Below are 19,128 nucleotides of genomic sequence, written 5' to 3'. Positions count from 1 at the left end.
ATTGTTGATGTACAAGGGAAATGATGGTGAACACAATATTGTTGATGTACAGGGGAACTGATGGTGAGTACAATATTGTTGATGTACAAGGGAACTGATGGTGAACACAATATTGTTGATGTACAGGGTGAGTATACTGATGGTGAGTATAATGTTGATGTACAAGGGAACTGATGGTGAACACAATATTGTTGATGTTCAAAGGAACTGATGGTGAGTACAATATTGTTGACGTACAGGGTGAGTATACTGATGGTGAGTATAATATTGTTGATGTTCAGGGGATCTGATGGTGAGTACAATATTGTTGAGGTACAGGGGAGTTGATGGTGAGTACAATATTGTTGAGGTACAGAGGAGCTGATGGTGAGTATAATATTGTTGATGTACAGGAGAACTGATGGTGAGTACAATATTGTTGATGTACAGGGAAAGTGACAGAAGGAACAAAATGATACTTCTTCTTAGCTCCTCTGCTGGTCATCTGTTACTTCCAATTTTGTGTTTTCTGCTACATCATGTTAATGTTAAAATATATATTTGTTTTCAGGGTGTCGGGAAGATCTCTTTAGCCGATGCCACGTTAGTCGAAGATCCAAGTGAACAGTTTCAGTTCTCCGTGGAAGACGGTGGTATTGTGTCTTTTGTTTTCAGGAGTAATGCATTTATTTATAATCAGGAGAAAATATTTGAATATTTTAGAAGCTTTCAAGCTAACATAAAATTCCCCTTGTAGCGTTTATTTTAGGAAAAAAAATATAGAATATTTGGTGAACATTCAACAGAACATAAAATCCTGTAACTTTAATCACAAGATAAGACCTATCCTATTCCAAATGTCTGTGATTAAAACTACATTGCTGTTTTCATATTACAAAAATCGAATTCCTGATTTTATTTCTTGTTTCCACAGAGAGTTCTCTGAGTTCTGCCTCAAGCCAGTCAAGCGGAATCAGCGAAACGAGTACTGTGGCGGCATCAAGCGGTGCCGGTGTGCAGAAAGATTATGGTGGTCTCGACTTTAGGATTGTCGTAGATAACAAGAGCGGGCCGCCGGTCGTCATCCACCTGGTAGCCCCGACATCGCAGGAGAAGGCGACATGGACTAGTGATATAAGTCAGGTAAGTGGAACAAACCGCCACGTGCTAAGAAAAATCAAAGCTTAGTTTCCATTGTCAAAAAGAAGCGGTTTTGACACCACGTTCCGAGAACGCGTTGACGGAGGAACAACTCCTTAAGGACAACAGGTTAGAACGTTCACACAACCAAATCATGTGAAATTGGCAGTTTTCTATTTATCGTTGTGAACTCGGTAGAGGGAACTCTATTGTATCTAATAATAGCAACTGTAATAAAATATTAAATTCCAGGCTGTTACTCTTGTGACAACTTCACTATTCGTAATTAAAGATTATTCAGCTGTGTGTAATAACCCCACCTGACGGATTATTTCTTTCTTTCTTTACTTCCTCTAGTGTATAGATAACGTACACTTCAACGACCTGTTCCACAGCACGATGACCGACTTTTCTTCCGTCATCATGCCTCATTCGATCAGGTAAGCTGTTTTAAAAACTGAGCACGAGGCAAAGGAAAGCGGACCCAGTTGTTTAAACTGAAGTATGCATCTGATAGGACAAAACGTTTTGACGTAATTCCTCGTGACTATTAGTTTCAGGTGTAAACAACTTCGCCATGTCCACTGAAGAAAAGACGTGTTGCCTTGGAAACAGTCAGTTGTTCAGAGGCCCCTTGTACTCAGAGGAGATAAACAGTGAATTTTATGTCAAAAACAACTATTAGACATCGAAATATTAAGAACTGGAAAAAATAGTTAATATAAGTTTTTTAGAAGAATGAAATTCAGAATATCATTATATTTTATTGTGAGTTTAAAATCGTGTAGTTTTCCAAAACGAAACTAGGAAACTAGAAATACACCAGTTTCTTATCTTTGTTTATTAAGTTTACATTAGAATGTCCTTTCCAAGTTGTTTTAGATAACTTTGAAACACAAGTTGCTTTAGGTAACTTTTAATTGGAAAATTTTCATCTTTACACATGACTGGAAAAAAAATCAACAGAAGAAAGGACCAATAATATTTGTTTCTAAGATATCGAACAAACAAACATTGAACTTGAAGCTGACGTCACTAAAATTATCGTCATTTAAAGATCTGTGAGCATGCTTGAGTTATTGTTAAAACTGGTATTCTGTTTTCATATCTTAAATATATGTATGATACAGTTATTGTTAAAACTGGTATTCTATTGTTATATCTTAAATATATGTATGATACAATTATTGTTAAAACTGGTATTCTATTGTTTTATCTTAAATATATGTATGATACAGTTATTGTTAAAACTGGTATTCTGTTTTGATATCTCAAATATGTATATGATACAGTTATTGTTAAACTGGTATTCTATTGTTATATCTTAAATATATGTATGATACAGTTATTGTTAAAACTGGTATTCTGTTGTCATATCTTAAATATATGTATGATACAGTTATTGTTAAAACTGGTATTCTGTTGTTATATCTTAAATATATTTATGATACAGTTATTGTTGAAACTGGTATTCTGTTTTGATATCTCAAATATGTATATGATACAGTTATTGTTAAACTGGTATTCTATTGTTATATCTTAAATATATGTATGATACAGTTATTGTTAAAACTGGTATTCTGTTTTGATATCTCAAATATGTATATGATACAGTTATTGTTAAACTGGTATTCTATTGTTATATCTTAAATATATGTATGATACAGTTATTGTTAAAACTGGTATTCTGTTTTGATATCTCAAATATGTATATGATACAGTTATTGTTAAACTGGTATTCTATTGTTATATCTTAAATATATGTATGATACAGTTATTGTTAAAACTGGTATTCTATTGTTATATCTTAAATATATGTATGATACAGTTATTGTTAAAACTGGTGTTCTGTTTTCATATCTTAAATATATGTATGATACAGTTATTGTTAAACTGGTATTCTGTTTTCTTATCTTAAATATATTTATGATACAGTTATTGTTAAAACTGGTATTCTGTTGTCATATCTTAAGTATATGTATGATACAGTTATTGTTAAAACTGGTGTTCTGTTGTCATATCTTAAATATATGTATAATACAGTTGTTGTTAAAACTGGTATTCTGTTTTGATATCTCAAATATATGTATGATACAGTTATTGTTAAAACTGGTATTCTGTTGTCATATCTTAAGTATATGTATGATACAGTTATTGTTAAAACTGGTATTCTATTGTTATATCTTACCTATGTGTATGACAGTTATTGTTAAATACGAGTATCCTATTGTTATATCTTCGCTATGCTAAAGCTACTTGTAAAACTTTTGTGCACAATTCTACTGTTTGCTTGTTTTTTTTTAAGATAGGGAAAATATCACATGTAGAAGTTAAGTTGAGAGAATTACAAGAAATATGAAAACATGAACATGTTAATCATGTATACATTATCACATTCTTCATGTTTATTAACATTTTATTTTTCGTTATTATTGTTTCCATAGTTATGTAGGCTGTATATTTCGTTAGTGTTTCTTTGTTTTGAGTAATATTTGTTATTCTTGTCTCCATAGCGATGTAGGTTCTATCTTTCTTTGGTGTTTGTTTCACCTGAGCAAGATTCGTTATTGTGGTTTCCATAGTGATGTAGGTTGTACATTTCGTCAGTGTTTGTTTTGAGTAAGATTCGTTATTGTGGTTTCCATAGTGATGTAGGTTGTACATTTCGTCAGTGTTTGTTTTGAGTAAGATTCGTTATTGTGATTTCCATAGTGATGTAGATTGTATATTTCTTTTATGTTTGTTTTGAGTGAGATTCGTTATTGTGGTTTCCATAGTGATGTAGGTTGTACATTTCGTCAGTGTTTGTTTTGAGTAAGGTTCGTTATTGTGATTTCCATAGTGATGTAGATTGTATATTTCTTTTATGTTTGTTTTGAGTGAGATTGTTATTGTGGTTTCCATAGTGATGTAGGTTGTATATTTCTTTTATGTTTGTTTTGAGTAAGATTCGTTATTGTGGTTTCCATAGTGATGTAGATTGTATATTTCTTTTATGTTTGTTTTGAGTAAGATTCGTTATTGTGGTTTCCATAGTGATGTAGATTGTATATTTCTTTTATGTTTGTTTTGAGTGAGATTTGTTATTGTGGTTTCCATAGTGATGTAGATTGTATATTTCTTTTATGTTTGTTTTGAGTAAGATTCGTTATTGTGGTTTCCATAGTGATGTAGATTGTATATTTCTTTTATGTTTGTTTTGAGTGAGATTCGTTATTGTGGTTTCCATAGTGATGTAGATTGTATATTTCTTTTATGTTTGTTTTGAGTGAGATTCGTTATTGTGGTTTCCATAGTGATGTAGATTGTATATTTCTTTAGTGTTTGTTTTGAGTGAGATTCGTTATTGTTGTTTTCATAGTGATGTAGATTGTATATTTCTTTAGTGTTTGTTTTGAGTGAGATTTGTTATTGTTGTTTTCATAGTGATGTAGATTGTATATTTCTTTAGTGTTTGTTTTGAGTGAGATTTGTTATTGTGGTTTCCATAGTGATGTAGATTGTATATTTCTTTTATGTTTGTTTTGAGTAAGATTCGTTATTGTGGTTTCCATAGTGATGTAGATTGTATATTTCTTTATGTTTGTTTTGAGTAAGATTCGTTATTGTGGTTTCCATAGTGATGTAGATTGTATATTTCTTTTATGTTTGTTTTGAGTGAGATTCGTTATTGTGGTTTCCATAGTGATGTAGATTGTATATTTCTTTAGTGTTTGTTTTGAGTGAGATTTGTTATTGTTGTTTTCAAAGTGATGTAGATTCTATATTCTGGGCACTAAGAAATCTATAAATTTTTGATTATTCGAAACAAAAATTAACAATAATATTTATTAATACCCAACAATCAATCACGTGCCTCCACTTACCGAAAACAAAACATGAAAGAACGAAACTTGGATTGATGTCTATCATATGTAGTTAAAGTGAAACGAAACTTGGATTGATGTCTAACATACGTAGTTATAGTGATACGAATCATGGTTTAAAAATAATGTGTATAGACACATAAGGTCTGAAGTATGAGACATTAGTGATCATTGAGCATTATTGAACTGGTCAAACACAGGTCAAAACCTGGACACTGAAGTAATACCATGTTTCTTAACTTTCTAACAAAACTTTCATTGTTTCGTATCACCATTTCCAATCTATCTATTTAAACTATAAAAGACATTAATGTATAATTTTGTTAAATACGAAATTCCAAACAAGGTTTTTGTTAATCATTTATCTCTTTGTCACATATTCTCCAGGAACGATCCACGGCTGTTCAAAGATGACATAGACATAAGATTTAGTCGAACCCTGAATTCGTGTAAAGTTCCTCAGGTACGTATACACTTCGACAAACCAGAAACTACTGAAATAAAACACTGTGGAATCGGTTAATATACCGGTTATACTATTTACAAAGTGGACGAAATTCATTCTTATTGATAGAATTGAAACTTCTTTATTACCAACCAAAATCTTGAGTTTTATTCCGTGTTTCTTCTAAACGCTTTCTAAAGTTCTTTATTAATCACATTTCACGAACCATAACAGCCTTTTCTTGTTTGTTCCGAACCAACTATGAATGTTTTATTTTTTATTTTTGCTAAACCTTAAGTTAATACGGGTCGTAAATTATCTGACACACGAAGTATTGGTAACTTTAAAGTTCTTACGAATTCGTAATGATCTGCCATCCTCAACTACACTGATTATTTAATGCAATCCTCAACTGTACATCATCCTGATCTGTAATACTATTTAGTATAATCCTCAACTGTGCATCATCCTCATCTGTAATACTATTTAATATAATCCTCAACTGTACATCATCCTCATCTGTAATACTATTTAATATGATCCTCAACTGTACATCATCCTCATCTGTAATACTATTTAATATGATCCTCAACTGTACATCGTCCTCATCTGTAATACTATTTAGTATAATCCTGAACTGTACATCATCCTCATCTGTAATACTATTTAGTATAATCCTGAACTATACATCATCCTCATCTGTACTACTATTTAGTATAATCCTGAACTGCACATCATCCTCATCTGTACTACTATTTAGTATAATCCTGAACTGTACATCATCCTCATCTCTATTACTATTTAGTATAATCCTGAACTGTACATCATCCTCATCTGTATTACTATTTAGTATAATCCTGAACTGTACATCATCCTCATCTGTATTACTATTTAGTATAATCCTGAACTGTACATCATCCTCATCTGTAATACTACTTAGTATAATCCTGAACTGCACATCATCCTCATCTGTACTACTATTTAGTATAATCCCGAATTGTACATCATCCTCATCTGTACTACTATTTAGTATAATCCTGAACTGTACATCATCCACATCTGTATTACTATTTAGTATAATCCTGAACTGTACATCATCCTCATCTGTACTACTATTTAGTATAATCCTGAACTGTACATCATCCTCATCTGTACTACTATTTAGCATAATCCTGAACTGTACATCATTCTCATCTCTACTACTATTTAGTATAATCCTGAACTGTACATCATCTTCATCTGTACTACTATTTAATATCCTGAACTGTACATCGTCCTCATATGTACTACTATTTAGTATAATCCTGATGTGTACATCATCCTCATCTGTACTACTATTTAGTATAATCCTGAACTGTACATCGTCCTCATATGTACTACTATTTAGTATAATCCTGAACTGTACATCATCCTCATCTGTACTACTATTTAGCATAATCCTGAACTGTACATCATTCTCATCTCTACTACTATTTAGTATAATCCTGAACTGTACATCATCTTCATCTGTACTACTATTTAATATCCTGAACTGTACATCGTCCTCATCTGTACTACTATTTAGTATAATCCTGAACTGTACGTTATCCTCATCTGTATTACTATTTAGTATAATACTGAACTGTACATCGTCCTCATCTGCACTACTATTTAGTATAATCCTGAACTGTACATCATCCTCATCTGTACTACTATTTAGTATAATCCTGATGTGTACATCGTCCTCATCTGTATTACTATTTAGTATAATCCTGAACTGTACATCGTCCTCATCTGTAATACTATTTAGTATAATCCTGAACTGTACATCATCCTCATCTGTACTACTATTTAGTGTAATTCTGAACTGTACATCATCCTCATCTGTACTACTATTTAGTATAATCCTGAACTGTACATCATCCTCATCTGTACTACTATTTAGTATAATCCTGAACTGTACATCATCCTCATCTGTACTACTATTTAGTATAATCCTGAACTATACATCATCCTCATCTGTACTACTATTTAGTATAATCCTGATGTGTACATCGTCCTCATCTGTACTACTATTTGGTATAATCCTGAACTGTACATCATCCTCATCTGTGGTACTATTTAGTATAATCCTGAACTGTACATCATCCTCATCTGTACTACTATTTGGTATAATCCTGAACTGTACATCATCCTCATCTGTACTACTATTTAGTATAATCCTGATGTGTACATCGTCCTCATCTGTACTACTATTTAGTATAATCCTGATGTGTACATCGTCCTCATCTGTACTACTATTTAGTATAATCCTGAACTGTACATCATCCTCATCTGTACTACTATTTAGTATAATCCTGAACTGTACATCATCCTCATCTGTACTACTATTTAGTATAATCCTGATGTGTACATCGTCCTCATCTGTACTACTATTTAGTATAATCCTGAACTGTACATCATCCTCATCTGTACTACTATTTAGTATAATCCTGAACTGTACATCATCCTCATCTGTACTACTATTTAGTATAGTCCTGAACTGTACATCATTCTCATCTGTACTATTATTTAGTATAATCCTGAACTGTACATCATCCTCATCTGTACTACTATTTAGTATAATCCTGAACTGTACATCATCCTCATCTGTACTACTATTTAGTATAATCCTGAACTGTACATCATCCTCATCTGTATTACTATTTAGTATAGTCCTGAACTGTACATCATCCTCATCTGTATTACTATTTAGTATAGTCCTGAACTGTACATCATCCTCATCTGTACTACTATTTAGTATAATCTTGAACTGTACATCATCCTCATCTGTACTACTATTTAGTATAATTTTGAACTGTACATCATCCTCATCTGTATTACTATTTAGTATAATCCTGAACTGTACATCATTCTTATCTGTACTACGATTTAGTATAATCCTGAACTGTACATCATCCTCATCTGTACTACTATTTAGTATAATCCTGAACTGTACATCATCCTCATCTGTACTACTATTTAGTATAATCCTGATGTGTACATCGTCCTCATCTGTACTACTATTTAGTATAATCCTGAACTGTACATCATCCTCATCTGTACTACTATTTAGTATAATCCTGAACTGTACATCATCCACATCTGTATTACTATTTAGTATAATCCTGAACTGTACATCATCCTCATCTGTACTACTATTTAGTATAATCCTGAACTGTACATCATCCTCATCTGTACTACTATTTAGTATAATTCTGAACTGTACATCATCCTCATCTGTACTACTATTTAGTATAATCCTGAACTGTACATCATCCTTGTCTGTACTCACTATATTGCAAAGTGTGCAATTGAACTGTAACGTCACCTAGTTGTTAGGTTAGTTGACTTGCTGTCGTTTCAAACGTAGGGGCGTTATAAAGTGACGGTCAGTCCTTCTCTTGGTTGAGAGAAGAGTAGCTCAAGGTGTGTGAGTTCTGTTGATTTTTATTGGATGATTTCTTCCTTGTAAACGTATATTGGTCTCGTGCAGTTTTCAGTGACATCAAAACAAACATATGTTAGAAGCTACAACGACATAGAAATGGTATGAAACACACCAGTAACTTTATCAGCTTTATTAAGCAGAAGATTAATGTTAACCATTAAGTGTTGAGTGAGAAGTATTGAGAATATTGAACCATCAGAACTTACTGCAGCTGCACCTGTTTAAACCATCAGAACTTACTGCAGCTGCACCTGTTTAAACCATCAGAACTTACTGCAACTGCACCTGTTTAAACCATCAGAACTTACTAGAGCTGTACCTGTTTAAACCATCAGAACTTACAAGAGTTGCACCTGTTTAAACCATCAGAACTTACTAGAGCTGCACATATTTAAACCATCAGAACTTACCAGAGTTGCACATGTTTAAACCATCAGAACTTACTGCAGCTGCACCTGTTTAAACCACCAGAATTTACTAGAGTTGCACCTGTTTAAACCATCAGAACTTACTAGAGTTGCTCCTGTTTAAACCATCAGAACTTACTAGAGCTGCACCTGTTTAAACCATCAGAACTTACTAGAGTTGCACCTGTTTAAACCATCAGAACTTACTAGAGTTGCACCTTTATCAACCATCAGAACTTACTACACTTGCACCTGTTTAAACCATCAGAACTTACTTGAGCTGCGCCTGTTTAAACCACCAGAACTTACTGGAGCTGCATCTGTTTAAACCATCAGAACTTACTAGAGCTGTACCTGTTTAAACCATCAGAACCTATTGGAGCTGGACCTGTTTAAACCATCAGAACTTACTGCAGCTGCACCTGTTTAAACCATCAGAACCTGCTAGAGATCCACCTGTTTAAACCATCAGAACTTACTAGAGTTGTACATGTTTAAACCTTCAGAACTTACTGCAGCTGCACCTGTTTAAACCATCAGAACTTACTGCAGCTGCACCTGTTTAAACCATCAGACTTACTGGAGCTGCACCTGTTTAAACCATCGGAACTTACTAGAGTTGCACCTGTGCTATTAATGATATCTACCAAACGAAAGGATAATTACTCTATTCCTTCCTGTTCACTTCCCCAACCATGTACAAGCATATAAAAGGAACCCCTGCGCCATAGTGTATGTAACTTTTTTGACTATATTATTTTAACACGGTATCAGTCATCAAACAGGTGGCAGCACTGCCTATGTATGGATGGCTCGTATTGTTAATCGAAATGTTATTTTAAATATCTTCTCATAGGTCATTAGAACCTTACAATACGGTACAGTGTTTACTTTTGTAACAATATATATGTAATGACTGAGACACAAGTTCTGGTAATGTCTGTAAATATAGTAAAACGTTTGAATTTATTGTTTTTCCTTATTACATTATAAAACCAAAACAGTATTGTCATCTAGTTTCACTGAAGTTACGCAGTTTTAAACGTAGTATCTACTCCTATAAGTATTATTAATAACTGGAAATAATTAGAGAATCGTAATTCTAATGTTAACGATAGTATCATTACCCCTTGTAGTCAGCTTTCTTACAGACGTTTGTTGTTCTTTAAAGAGCTTAAATACAGGGTGAAACAGAAATTACCAGCCAACAATTATAATAGACAATCAATAAATATTATAGTGTGAAACGTATTGTATTTAGAACTTGGTTTTCAATACAACTTTCCAATGTGTACTGAAACACGTTATAAAAACACGTGAATAGAAAATTCGAATAAAGTTAATGTGGGGATCGCTAACATCAACCCTTTTTAATCAATGTAAATAAAATAGTAGAGATGGCATTTGTATCATCCTTCCATAATAGCACAGGCACTAATTAACATATAACAATATATATCATTACTCAATATATATATATATATATATATAACTGTTGGATCATAGTTGAGGTTAATTTATCATATGTTTGTCTCTAAACATTCACCATACACTGTCTTGTTTTAGCTTTCTTTTTAAGTATTTTTCAAATTACTGTTGGATTCATATCACTCACCTCCTTTTGAAGGTCACCACATCTTTGACCTTTTTTGAATGTCATCATTTGTGCATTTTGCGAAAAACGTGTGTTTTGTCTAAAATAATTATTTTGACACAATTATTTCAAGATAAAATGAATTGTTAATGTCCACTAAGTACCACCACACGGTAATGAATTGTTAATGTTCACTAAGTACCACCACACGGTAATGAATTGTTAATGTCCACTAAGTACCACCACACGGTAATGAATTGTTAATGTCCACTAAGTACCACCACACGGTCGTCATTACATTGTTGTTTTATCAAACAATCGCTAGTCCCACACAGATGTTCCTAAAATCAAATAAATTGATACGTAACGAATAACAATATTTTACTCTCGCTGATGAAGCTAGTAATGAACACAAACATATCACGATTGTAGTTACAAACATCTGAGTATTTAATTAGCTAATTTATATTAAGTATGGTTCAACTAAGTCCCCTCTAATATTGTGGGCTTGTTTATAAGTATGGTTCAACTAAGTCCCCTCTAATATTGTGGGCTTGTTTTTAAGTATGGTACAACTAAGTCCCCTCTAATATTGTGGGCTTGTTTTTAAGTATGGTTCAACTAAGTCCCCTCTAATATTGTGGGCTTGTTTTTAAGTATGGTACAACTAAGTCCTTTCTAATATTGTGGGCTTGTTTTTAAGTATGGTTCAACTAAGTCCCCTCTAATATTGTGGGCTTGTTTTTAAGTATGGTTGAACTAAGTCCCCTCCCCTCTAATATTGTGGGCTTGTTTTTAAGTATGGTTGAACTAAGTCCCCTCTAATATTGTGGGCTTGTTTTTAAGTATGGTTCAACTAAGTCCCCTCTAATATTGTGGGCTTGTTTTTAAGTATGGTTCAACTAAGTCCCCTCTAATATTGTGGGCTTGTTTTTAAGTATGGTACAACTAAGTCCTTTCTAATATTGTGGGCTTGTTTTTAAGTATGGTTCAACTAAGTCCCCTCTAATATTGTGGGCTTGTTTTTAAGTATGGTTGAACTAAGTCCCCTCTAATATTGTGGGCTTGTTTTTTAAGTATGGTTCAACTAAGTCCCTTCTAATATTGTGGACTTGTTTTTAAGTATGGTTCAACTAAGTCCCCTCTAATATTGTGGGCTTGTTTTTAAGTATGGTTCAACTAAATCCCCTCTAATATTGTGGGCTTGTTTTTAAGTATGGTTCAACTAAGTCCCCTCTGATATTGTGGGCTTGTTTTTAAGTATGGTACAACTAAGTCCCCTCTAATATTATGGGCTTGTTTTTAAGTATGGTACAACTAAGTCCTCTCTAATATTGTGGGCTTGTTTTTAAGTATGGTTCAACTAAGTCCCCTCTGATATTGTGGGCTTGTTTTTAAGTATGGTACAACTAAGTCCTCTCTAATATTGTGGGCTTGTTTTTAAGTATGGTTCAACTAAGTCCCCTCTGATATTATGGGCTTGTTTTTAAGTATGGTACAACTAAGTCCTCTCTAATATTGTGGGCTTGTTTTTGTCCTCTTTTCTCATTTTAATGCTGATTCTTTGTTAAATATCAAGGGATAATATTCTATATCTTTTAGTATAAAGTAAATAAATCCTGGTGGCTAATCAGATGTCAGTTATTTTGTTTCTAACGCTAGTAGTAATTGATTAACGTACCCTAAAGTTTAACTCAGAGTGAACATGGTCGTTATTTGTATGTAAACTAAAGTAATTCTAAATTAACCTGACTCGTCCAGATACGCTATGCCAGTCCAGAAAGACTGTTCGAAAGACTCACCGACCTACGATTCCTGAGTATCGACTTTTTGAACACGTTCCTACTAACCTACAGGGCGTTTAGTGACGCTGTCACCGTACTCAAGGCGCTGAAAAAAGTGTATTACAACCCTGAGATACAGTTGAACATATCTTTTCAGGAGTCGACGGGGTAAGAACGTAACCATTATTTTCAGTGAACTTTGAAAATCTACAATATTATTATTTTTATCTAAGTGTATTTAATTTCTGCAGGCTTAATCTGGAAAAAACGTCTGAGTAACTGAAAGTCGCGCGAAAGTCTAATTTTCTTCATAACAGATTCTTATAAAACCTTTAGTTACGTGAAGAAATTATTCACACCCTGTTGTCACGTGAAGTTCTTCACACTATTTCACACCCTGTTGTCACGTGAAGATGTTCTTCACACTATTTCACACCCTGTTGTTACGTGAAGAAGTTCTTCGCACTATTTCACACCCTGTTGTCACGTGAAGAAGTTCTTTCACACCCTGTTGTTACGTGAAGAAGTTCTTCACACTATTTCACACCCTGTTGTTACGTGAAGAAGTTCTTCACACTATTTCACACCCTGTTGTTACGTGAAGAAGTTCTTCACACTATTTCACACCCTGTTGTTACGTGAAGAAGCTTTTCACACTATTTCACACCCTGTTGTTACGTGAAGAAGTTCTTCACACTATTTCACACCATCTTTGTTACGTGAAGAAGTTTTCACACTATTTCACCCTCTTGTTACGTGATTTCTTCACACTATTTCACACCCTGTTGTTACGTGAAGAAGTTCTTCACACTATTTCACACCTGTTGTTACGTGAAGAGTTCTTCACACTATTTCACACCCTGTTGTTACGTGAAGAAGTTCTTCACACTATTTCACACCCTGTTGTTACGTGAAGACGTTCTTCACACTATTTCACACCCTGTTGTTACGTGAAGAAGCTCTTCACACTATTTTATATCCTGTTGTTACGTGAAGAAGTTCGTTATAAGATGAGAAGCAGTCCAACTTGTCTGTAAATAGCGCACGTGTGATGTGATATTAGACATCACGAACTCTAGTCCTTGATACCAACAGGTTAATGTGTCACACTTTTGCAACTGCTATTATGAAAGATAGCAGCTCAACTTACGTTTTTCAGTTTTGTTCAGTTAATAGGGACACGCTTTGTCAACCTAGCATCGAAATGCAGAAGCTAACATGCCTAAATTGACAGAAGCTTTTGTAATTTAAAGTTAGATTAACTAAATACAATGTAAATTTAAAGATGCAAGGAGATTTAAATTATTAATGTTTCCACGATTAATAATAAGTAATTTCTTTCCCGTGAATGACTGAAAAAAATCGCATCTTAAAACTTCAAAATTTGTCTTTGGGAGAGACAGCCTTAGACTTATTCCCTGAGAAGTCCTGCCTTACATGACATGACGCTTTATTATAAGCCAATCATTCACCTTTTCCGTAAAAAAAATGATGAATTTATAGCTGCAATTCTGTTATGAGATAGTGATCCAACCAGCTGGAATTCTGGATATAATTCTTTCTTTATAACAACTTCCGATATACCAGTTTGGAGACACTTTCCGGGCTATTTTATTATGGTGAATGTATGCTCTACAAAAAATAAAAAACTTAAATACATAAAATTTTGATCATTAGTAGTTATCCTGGTGCCTGGATAACTAACTATTCTTTATGTCTTGAGTAACTAATACCGATGTCTTAGGTAAATAATCCTGTTGTATTGGATAACTAATCCTATGTCTGGATAACTAACTATTCTTTATGTCTTGAGTAACTAACACTGATGTCTTAGGTAAATAATCCTGTTGTGTTGGGTAACTAATTCTGATGTCTGGATAACTAATTATTCCTTATGTCTTGAGTAACTAACACTGATGTCTTAGGTAAATAATCTTGTTGTATTGGGTAACTAATCCTGATGTCTGGATAACTAATTATTCCTTATGTCTTGAGTAACTAACACTGATGTCTTAGGTAAATAATCCTGTTGTGTTGGGTAACTAATCCTGATGTCTGGATAACTAATTATTCCTTATGTCTTGAGTAACTAACACCGATGTCTTAGGTAAATAATCCTGTTGTGTTGGGTAACTAATCCTGATGTCTGGATAACTAATTATTCCTTATGTCTTGAGTAACTAATACCGATGTCTTAGGTAAATAATCCTGTTGTGTTGGGTAACTAATCCTGATGTCTGGATAACTAATTATTCCTTATGTCTTGAGTAACTAACACCGATGTCTTAGGTAAATAATCCTGTTGTGTTGGGTAACTAATTCTGATGTCTGGATAACTAATTATTCCTTATGTCTTGAGTAACTAACACTGATGTCTTAGGTAAATAATCCTGTTGTGTTGGGTAACTAATCCTGATGTCTGGATAACTAATTATTCCTTATGTCTTGAGTAACTAACACTGATGTCTTAGGTAAATAATCCTGTTGTGTTGGGTAACTAATCCTGATGTCTGGATAACTAACTATTCTTTATGTCTTGAGTAACTAACACTGATGTCTTAGGTAAATAATCCTGTTGTGTTGGGTAACTAATCCTGATGTCTGGATAACTAATTATTCCTTATGTCTTGAGTAACTAACACCGATGTCTTGGGTAAATAATCCTGTTGTGTTGGGTAACTAATCCTGATGTCTGGATAACTAATTATTCCTTATGTCTTGAGTAACTAACACCGATGTCTTGGGTAAATAATCCTGTTGTGTTGGGTAACTAATCCTGATGTCTGGACTAATTATTCCTTATGATGTCTTAGGTAAATAATCCTGTTGTGTTGGGTAACTAATCCTGATGTCTGGATAACTAATTATTCCTTATGTCTTGAGTAACTAACACTGATGTCTTAGGTAAATAATCCTGTTGTGTTGGGTAACTAATCCTGATGTCTGGATAACTAATTATTCCTTATGTCTTGAGTAACTAACACCGATGTCTTAGGTAAATAATCCTGTTGTGTTGGGTAACTAATCCTGATGTCTGGATAACTAATTATTCCTTATGTCTTGAGTAACTAACACTGATGTCTTAGGTAAATAATCCTGTTGTGTTGGGTAACTAATCCTGATGTCTGGATAACTAACTATTCTTTATGTCTTGAGTAACTAACACTGATGTCTTAGGTAAATAATCCTGTTGTGTTGGGTAACTAATCCTGATGTCTGGATAACTAATTATTCCTTATGTCTTGAGTAACCAACACCGATGTCTTAGGTAAATAATCCTGTTGTGTTGGGTAACTAATCCTGATGTCTGGATAACTAATTATTCCTTATGTCTTGAGTAACTAACACCGATGTCTTAGGTAAATAATCCTGTTGTGTTGGGTAACTAATCCTGATGTCTGGATAACTAATTATTCCTTATGTCTTGAGTAACTAACACCGATGTCTTAGGTAAATAATCCTGTTGTGTTGGGTAACTAATTCTGATGTCTGGATAACTAATTATTCCTTATGTCTTGAGTAACTAACACTGATGTCTTAGGTAAATAATCCTGTTGTGTTGGGTAACTAATCCTGATGTCTGGATAACTAATTATTCCTTATGTCTTGAGTAACTAACACCGATGTCTTAGGTAAAATAATCCTGTTGTGTTGGGTAACTAATCCTGATGTCTGGATAACTAATTATTCCTTATGTCTTGAGTAACTAACACCGATGTCTTAGGTAAATAATCCTGTTGTGTTGGGTAACTAATCCTGATGTCTGGATAACTAATTATTCCTTATGTCTTGAGTAACTAACACTGATGTCTTAGGTAAATAATCCTGTTGTGTTGGGTAACTAATCCTGATGTCTGGATAACTAACTATTCTTTATGTCTTGAGTAACTAACACTGATGTCTTAGGTAAATAATCCTGTTGTGTTGGGTAACTAATCCTGATGTCTCGAAGAACTTATCTTGATGTCTTGGATAATTAATACTGGTGTTTTGGGTAATTAATGCTGTAGTTTTGGGTAACTAATACTGGTGTCTTCGGTAACTAATACTAGTGTCTCAAATAATTAATCCTGATGTCTTGAGTAACTAGTACTGATGTCTTGGGTAACTAATATTGGTGTTATGGGTAACTGATATTGGTTTCTTGGGTGACTAATGCTGGTATCTTGGGTAACTCATCTTGATGTCTTGGGTAAGTAATCCTGATGTCTTGGGTAACTGATTCTAATGTCTTGAGTAACTAATACTGGTGTTTTGGGTGACTAATACTGGTATTTTGAGTAACTTGTTCTGATATCTTGGATGACTAACCAAGATGCACAGAATGCTTCAAAATGTAAATTTAATAAACAATCACTTTGTTATTGACGTCAAGTTAAAGAATCCTCTCCAGAGAACAGCTTTAAAAACACGATCAGTTCATTCTGTACTTAATAAAAAACAAGTAAAATGTTTATGCTGTGTTTCTAGTGTCTTTCAAACAGCTGGACATAACAAGCTGGTTCATGCAGGTCTCTAGATGCCATATCTGCTGAAAACGCTCCAACCGAACTTGGCGTGACGTACGTTGACTATGAGTACACAAGACGTGAAAGTGGAGCTTCTGGTGTCAGTGACAGAGAACAGAGTCTTTCAACCTCGGACGGTTTGTCAAATGTTTATCAACCTCAACCACTCCAGGCTCTTCGAAACCAACAGCACTGGCGTCTAAGCCACAGAAAATGTGAGTAAACGTTACAGGCCATAACAAGTGTACATTGAAAATATGCAAACAGTACAGACCATAACATGTTTAAGTTGATATTTTAAAACAACACAGACCATAGTAAGTTTAAGTTGATATTTTTAAACAACACAGACCAGAGTAAGTTTAAGTTGATATTTTAGAACAACACAGACCAGAGAAAGTTTAAGTTGATCTCTTTACAACAACTCACTTTCAAAACAGTTCAGGTCATAAAAAGTTTAATAAAAATGATCAAAGGGTAATTCTATCTTTAGTATTTTGCTCTCCAGTATTTTGAGATACAATATTTTACAGGTTGTGTGAAACCCTTATATTATGGTATATCTGTGAATAATTAACTTTTCTGGTATTTTCGTATGTGTCTTAAAGAAGAACGTTTATTGACGTTGTTTATATTGTAACAGATGGATTGTTTTGATCATGCGCAATACTGAAAAATTTATTTTTAATGTTAGTATCGGAAAATTGTATTTGGATTGTGGAAAATAACATTGTATAAAGAACAGACTTAACAGGTAAAAAAATCACTTGTAAATTCAAAGTATTGAGGCTGATATGTTATATATCTGTTCTGTTTGTATCGGACAAAAGTGTGTGTGTTTTCTCATAGCAAAGCCACAGGGGGCTCTCTGCTGAGTCCACCAAGGGGAATCGAACCCCTGATTTTAGCGTCGTAAATCCGTAGACTTACCGCAGTACCAGCGGGGGACAGATTAAAAGTGTAGTTCTTAAAATGAAAATATTATTTACCGAATTTCCCTGGAAACGTGTTTGTTTCTGTGAACATACGATCAGAATAGGGCCCGGCATGGCCAAGCGTGTTAAGGCGTTCTACTCGTAATCCGAGGGTCGCGGGTTCGAATTCCGGTCGTGCCACACATGCTCGCCCCCCCCCAGCCGTGGGAGCGTTTAAATGTGACGGTCAATCCCACTATTCGTCGATAAAAGAGTGGCCCAAGGGTTGGTGGTGGGTGGTGATGACTAGCTGCCTTCCCTCTAGTCTTACACTGCTAAATTAGGGACGGCTAGCGCAGATAACCCTAGAGTAGGATTGCGCGAAATTCAAAAACAAAAACAAACAAACAATCGGAATTTTTAATTTTATGCAAAATGAGACAACAGATAATACAGTTGATATCAGTTTAACAATTAATAATAATAATATCATTAACGGTTATATATTAGAATATTTTCTAAGTTAAATAGAATATTATGTTGCCATAGTTGACTCACCTTGTTTTTATGAAATATTTCTATTGTGAAATATACAATTAATTAAAAGCAATTACATTTAAAAAGTCTTTATTTTTAGAATTATTACTTAACAGACCCAAGAAGTACTAATAATGTGATCAAAACAAAAAGAACTGAACATTTTTAATGATCCTAAAAATTCATAAACAATTTATGTCGTGTTTCACTGCGATAATTGGTTAATTAGTTGGCGAAGATAAAGAAAGAAACCGAAAACGAAACTATATAAATTAGTTTTTCATGATTTGTTTACTGTCCAGTTTTGAAACTGTTCTTTTTGTAGTCGAAGAAGAGCAGAAAGAACAAAGTTTGAAAAGAATTCGAGAGACTTCAACAATATCTCCTGGTATTGAGCCTTTGACGATTCCGGGTTTTCAGCCGTCAACTCCGGATTTTCCATCTGGAACAGTACAATGTGATGCAGGCGGTGGATCAGAAGAGTC

General features: G+C 33.8%; 1 protein-coding gene across 1 annotated transcript in view; it reads left to right on the top strand.

Annotated features, from left to right (window-relative positions):
• Positions 1–19,128, top strand: part of LOC143223902 (ras-specific guanine nucleotide-releasing factor 2-like) — a 117,898-nt gene that overhangs the window by 66,674 nt on the left and 32,096 nt on the right. Inside the window, exons 12-18 of the mRNA XM_076452377.1 lie at positions 551–632; positions 914–1,122; positions 1,477–1,559; positions 5,373–5,448; positions 12,662–12,852; positions 17,196–17,407; positions 18,969–19,093. Of these exons, the coding sequence (XP_076308492.1) occupies positions 551–632; positions 914–1,122; positions 1,477–1,559; positions 5,373–5,448; positions 12,662–12,852; positions 17,196–17,407; positions 18,969–19,093 (978 nt within the window). The remainder of the gene's footprint in view (positions 1–550; positions 633–913; positions 1,123–1,476; positions 1,560–5,372; positions 5,449–12,661; positions 12,853–17,195; positions 17,408–18,968; positions 19,094–19,128) is intronic.

This window comes from Tachypleus tridentatus, chromosome 8 (assembly GCF_004210375.1).
Source record: "Tachypleus tridentatus isolate NWPU-2018 chromosome 8, ASM421037v1, whole genome shotgun sequence".
Classification (NCBI taxonomy): Eukaryota; Metazoa; Arthropoda; class Merostomata; order Xiphosura; family Limulidae; genus Tachypleus; species Tachypleus tridentatus.
Note: the sequence above shows the minus strand (reverse complement) of the source record. Positions and strands in the feature narration are given on the sequence as shown.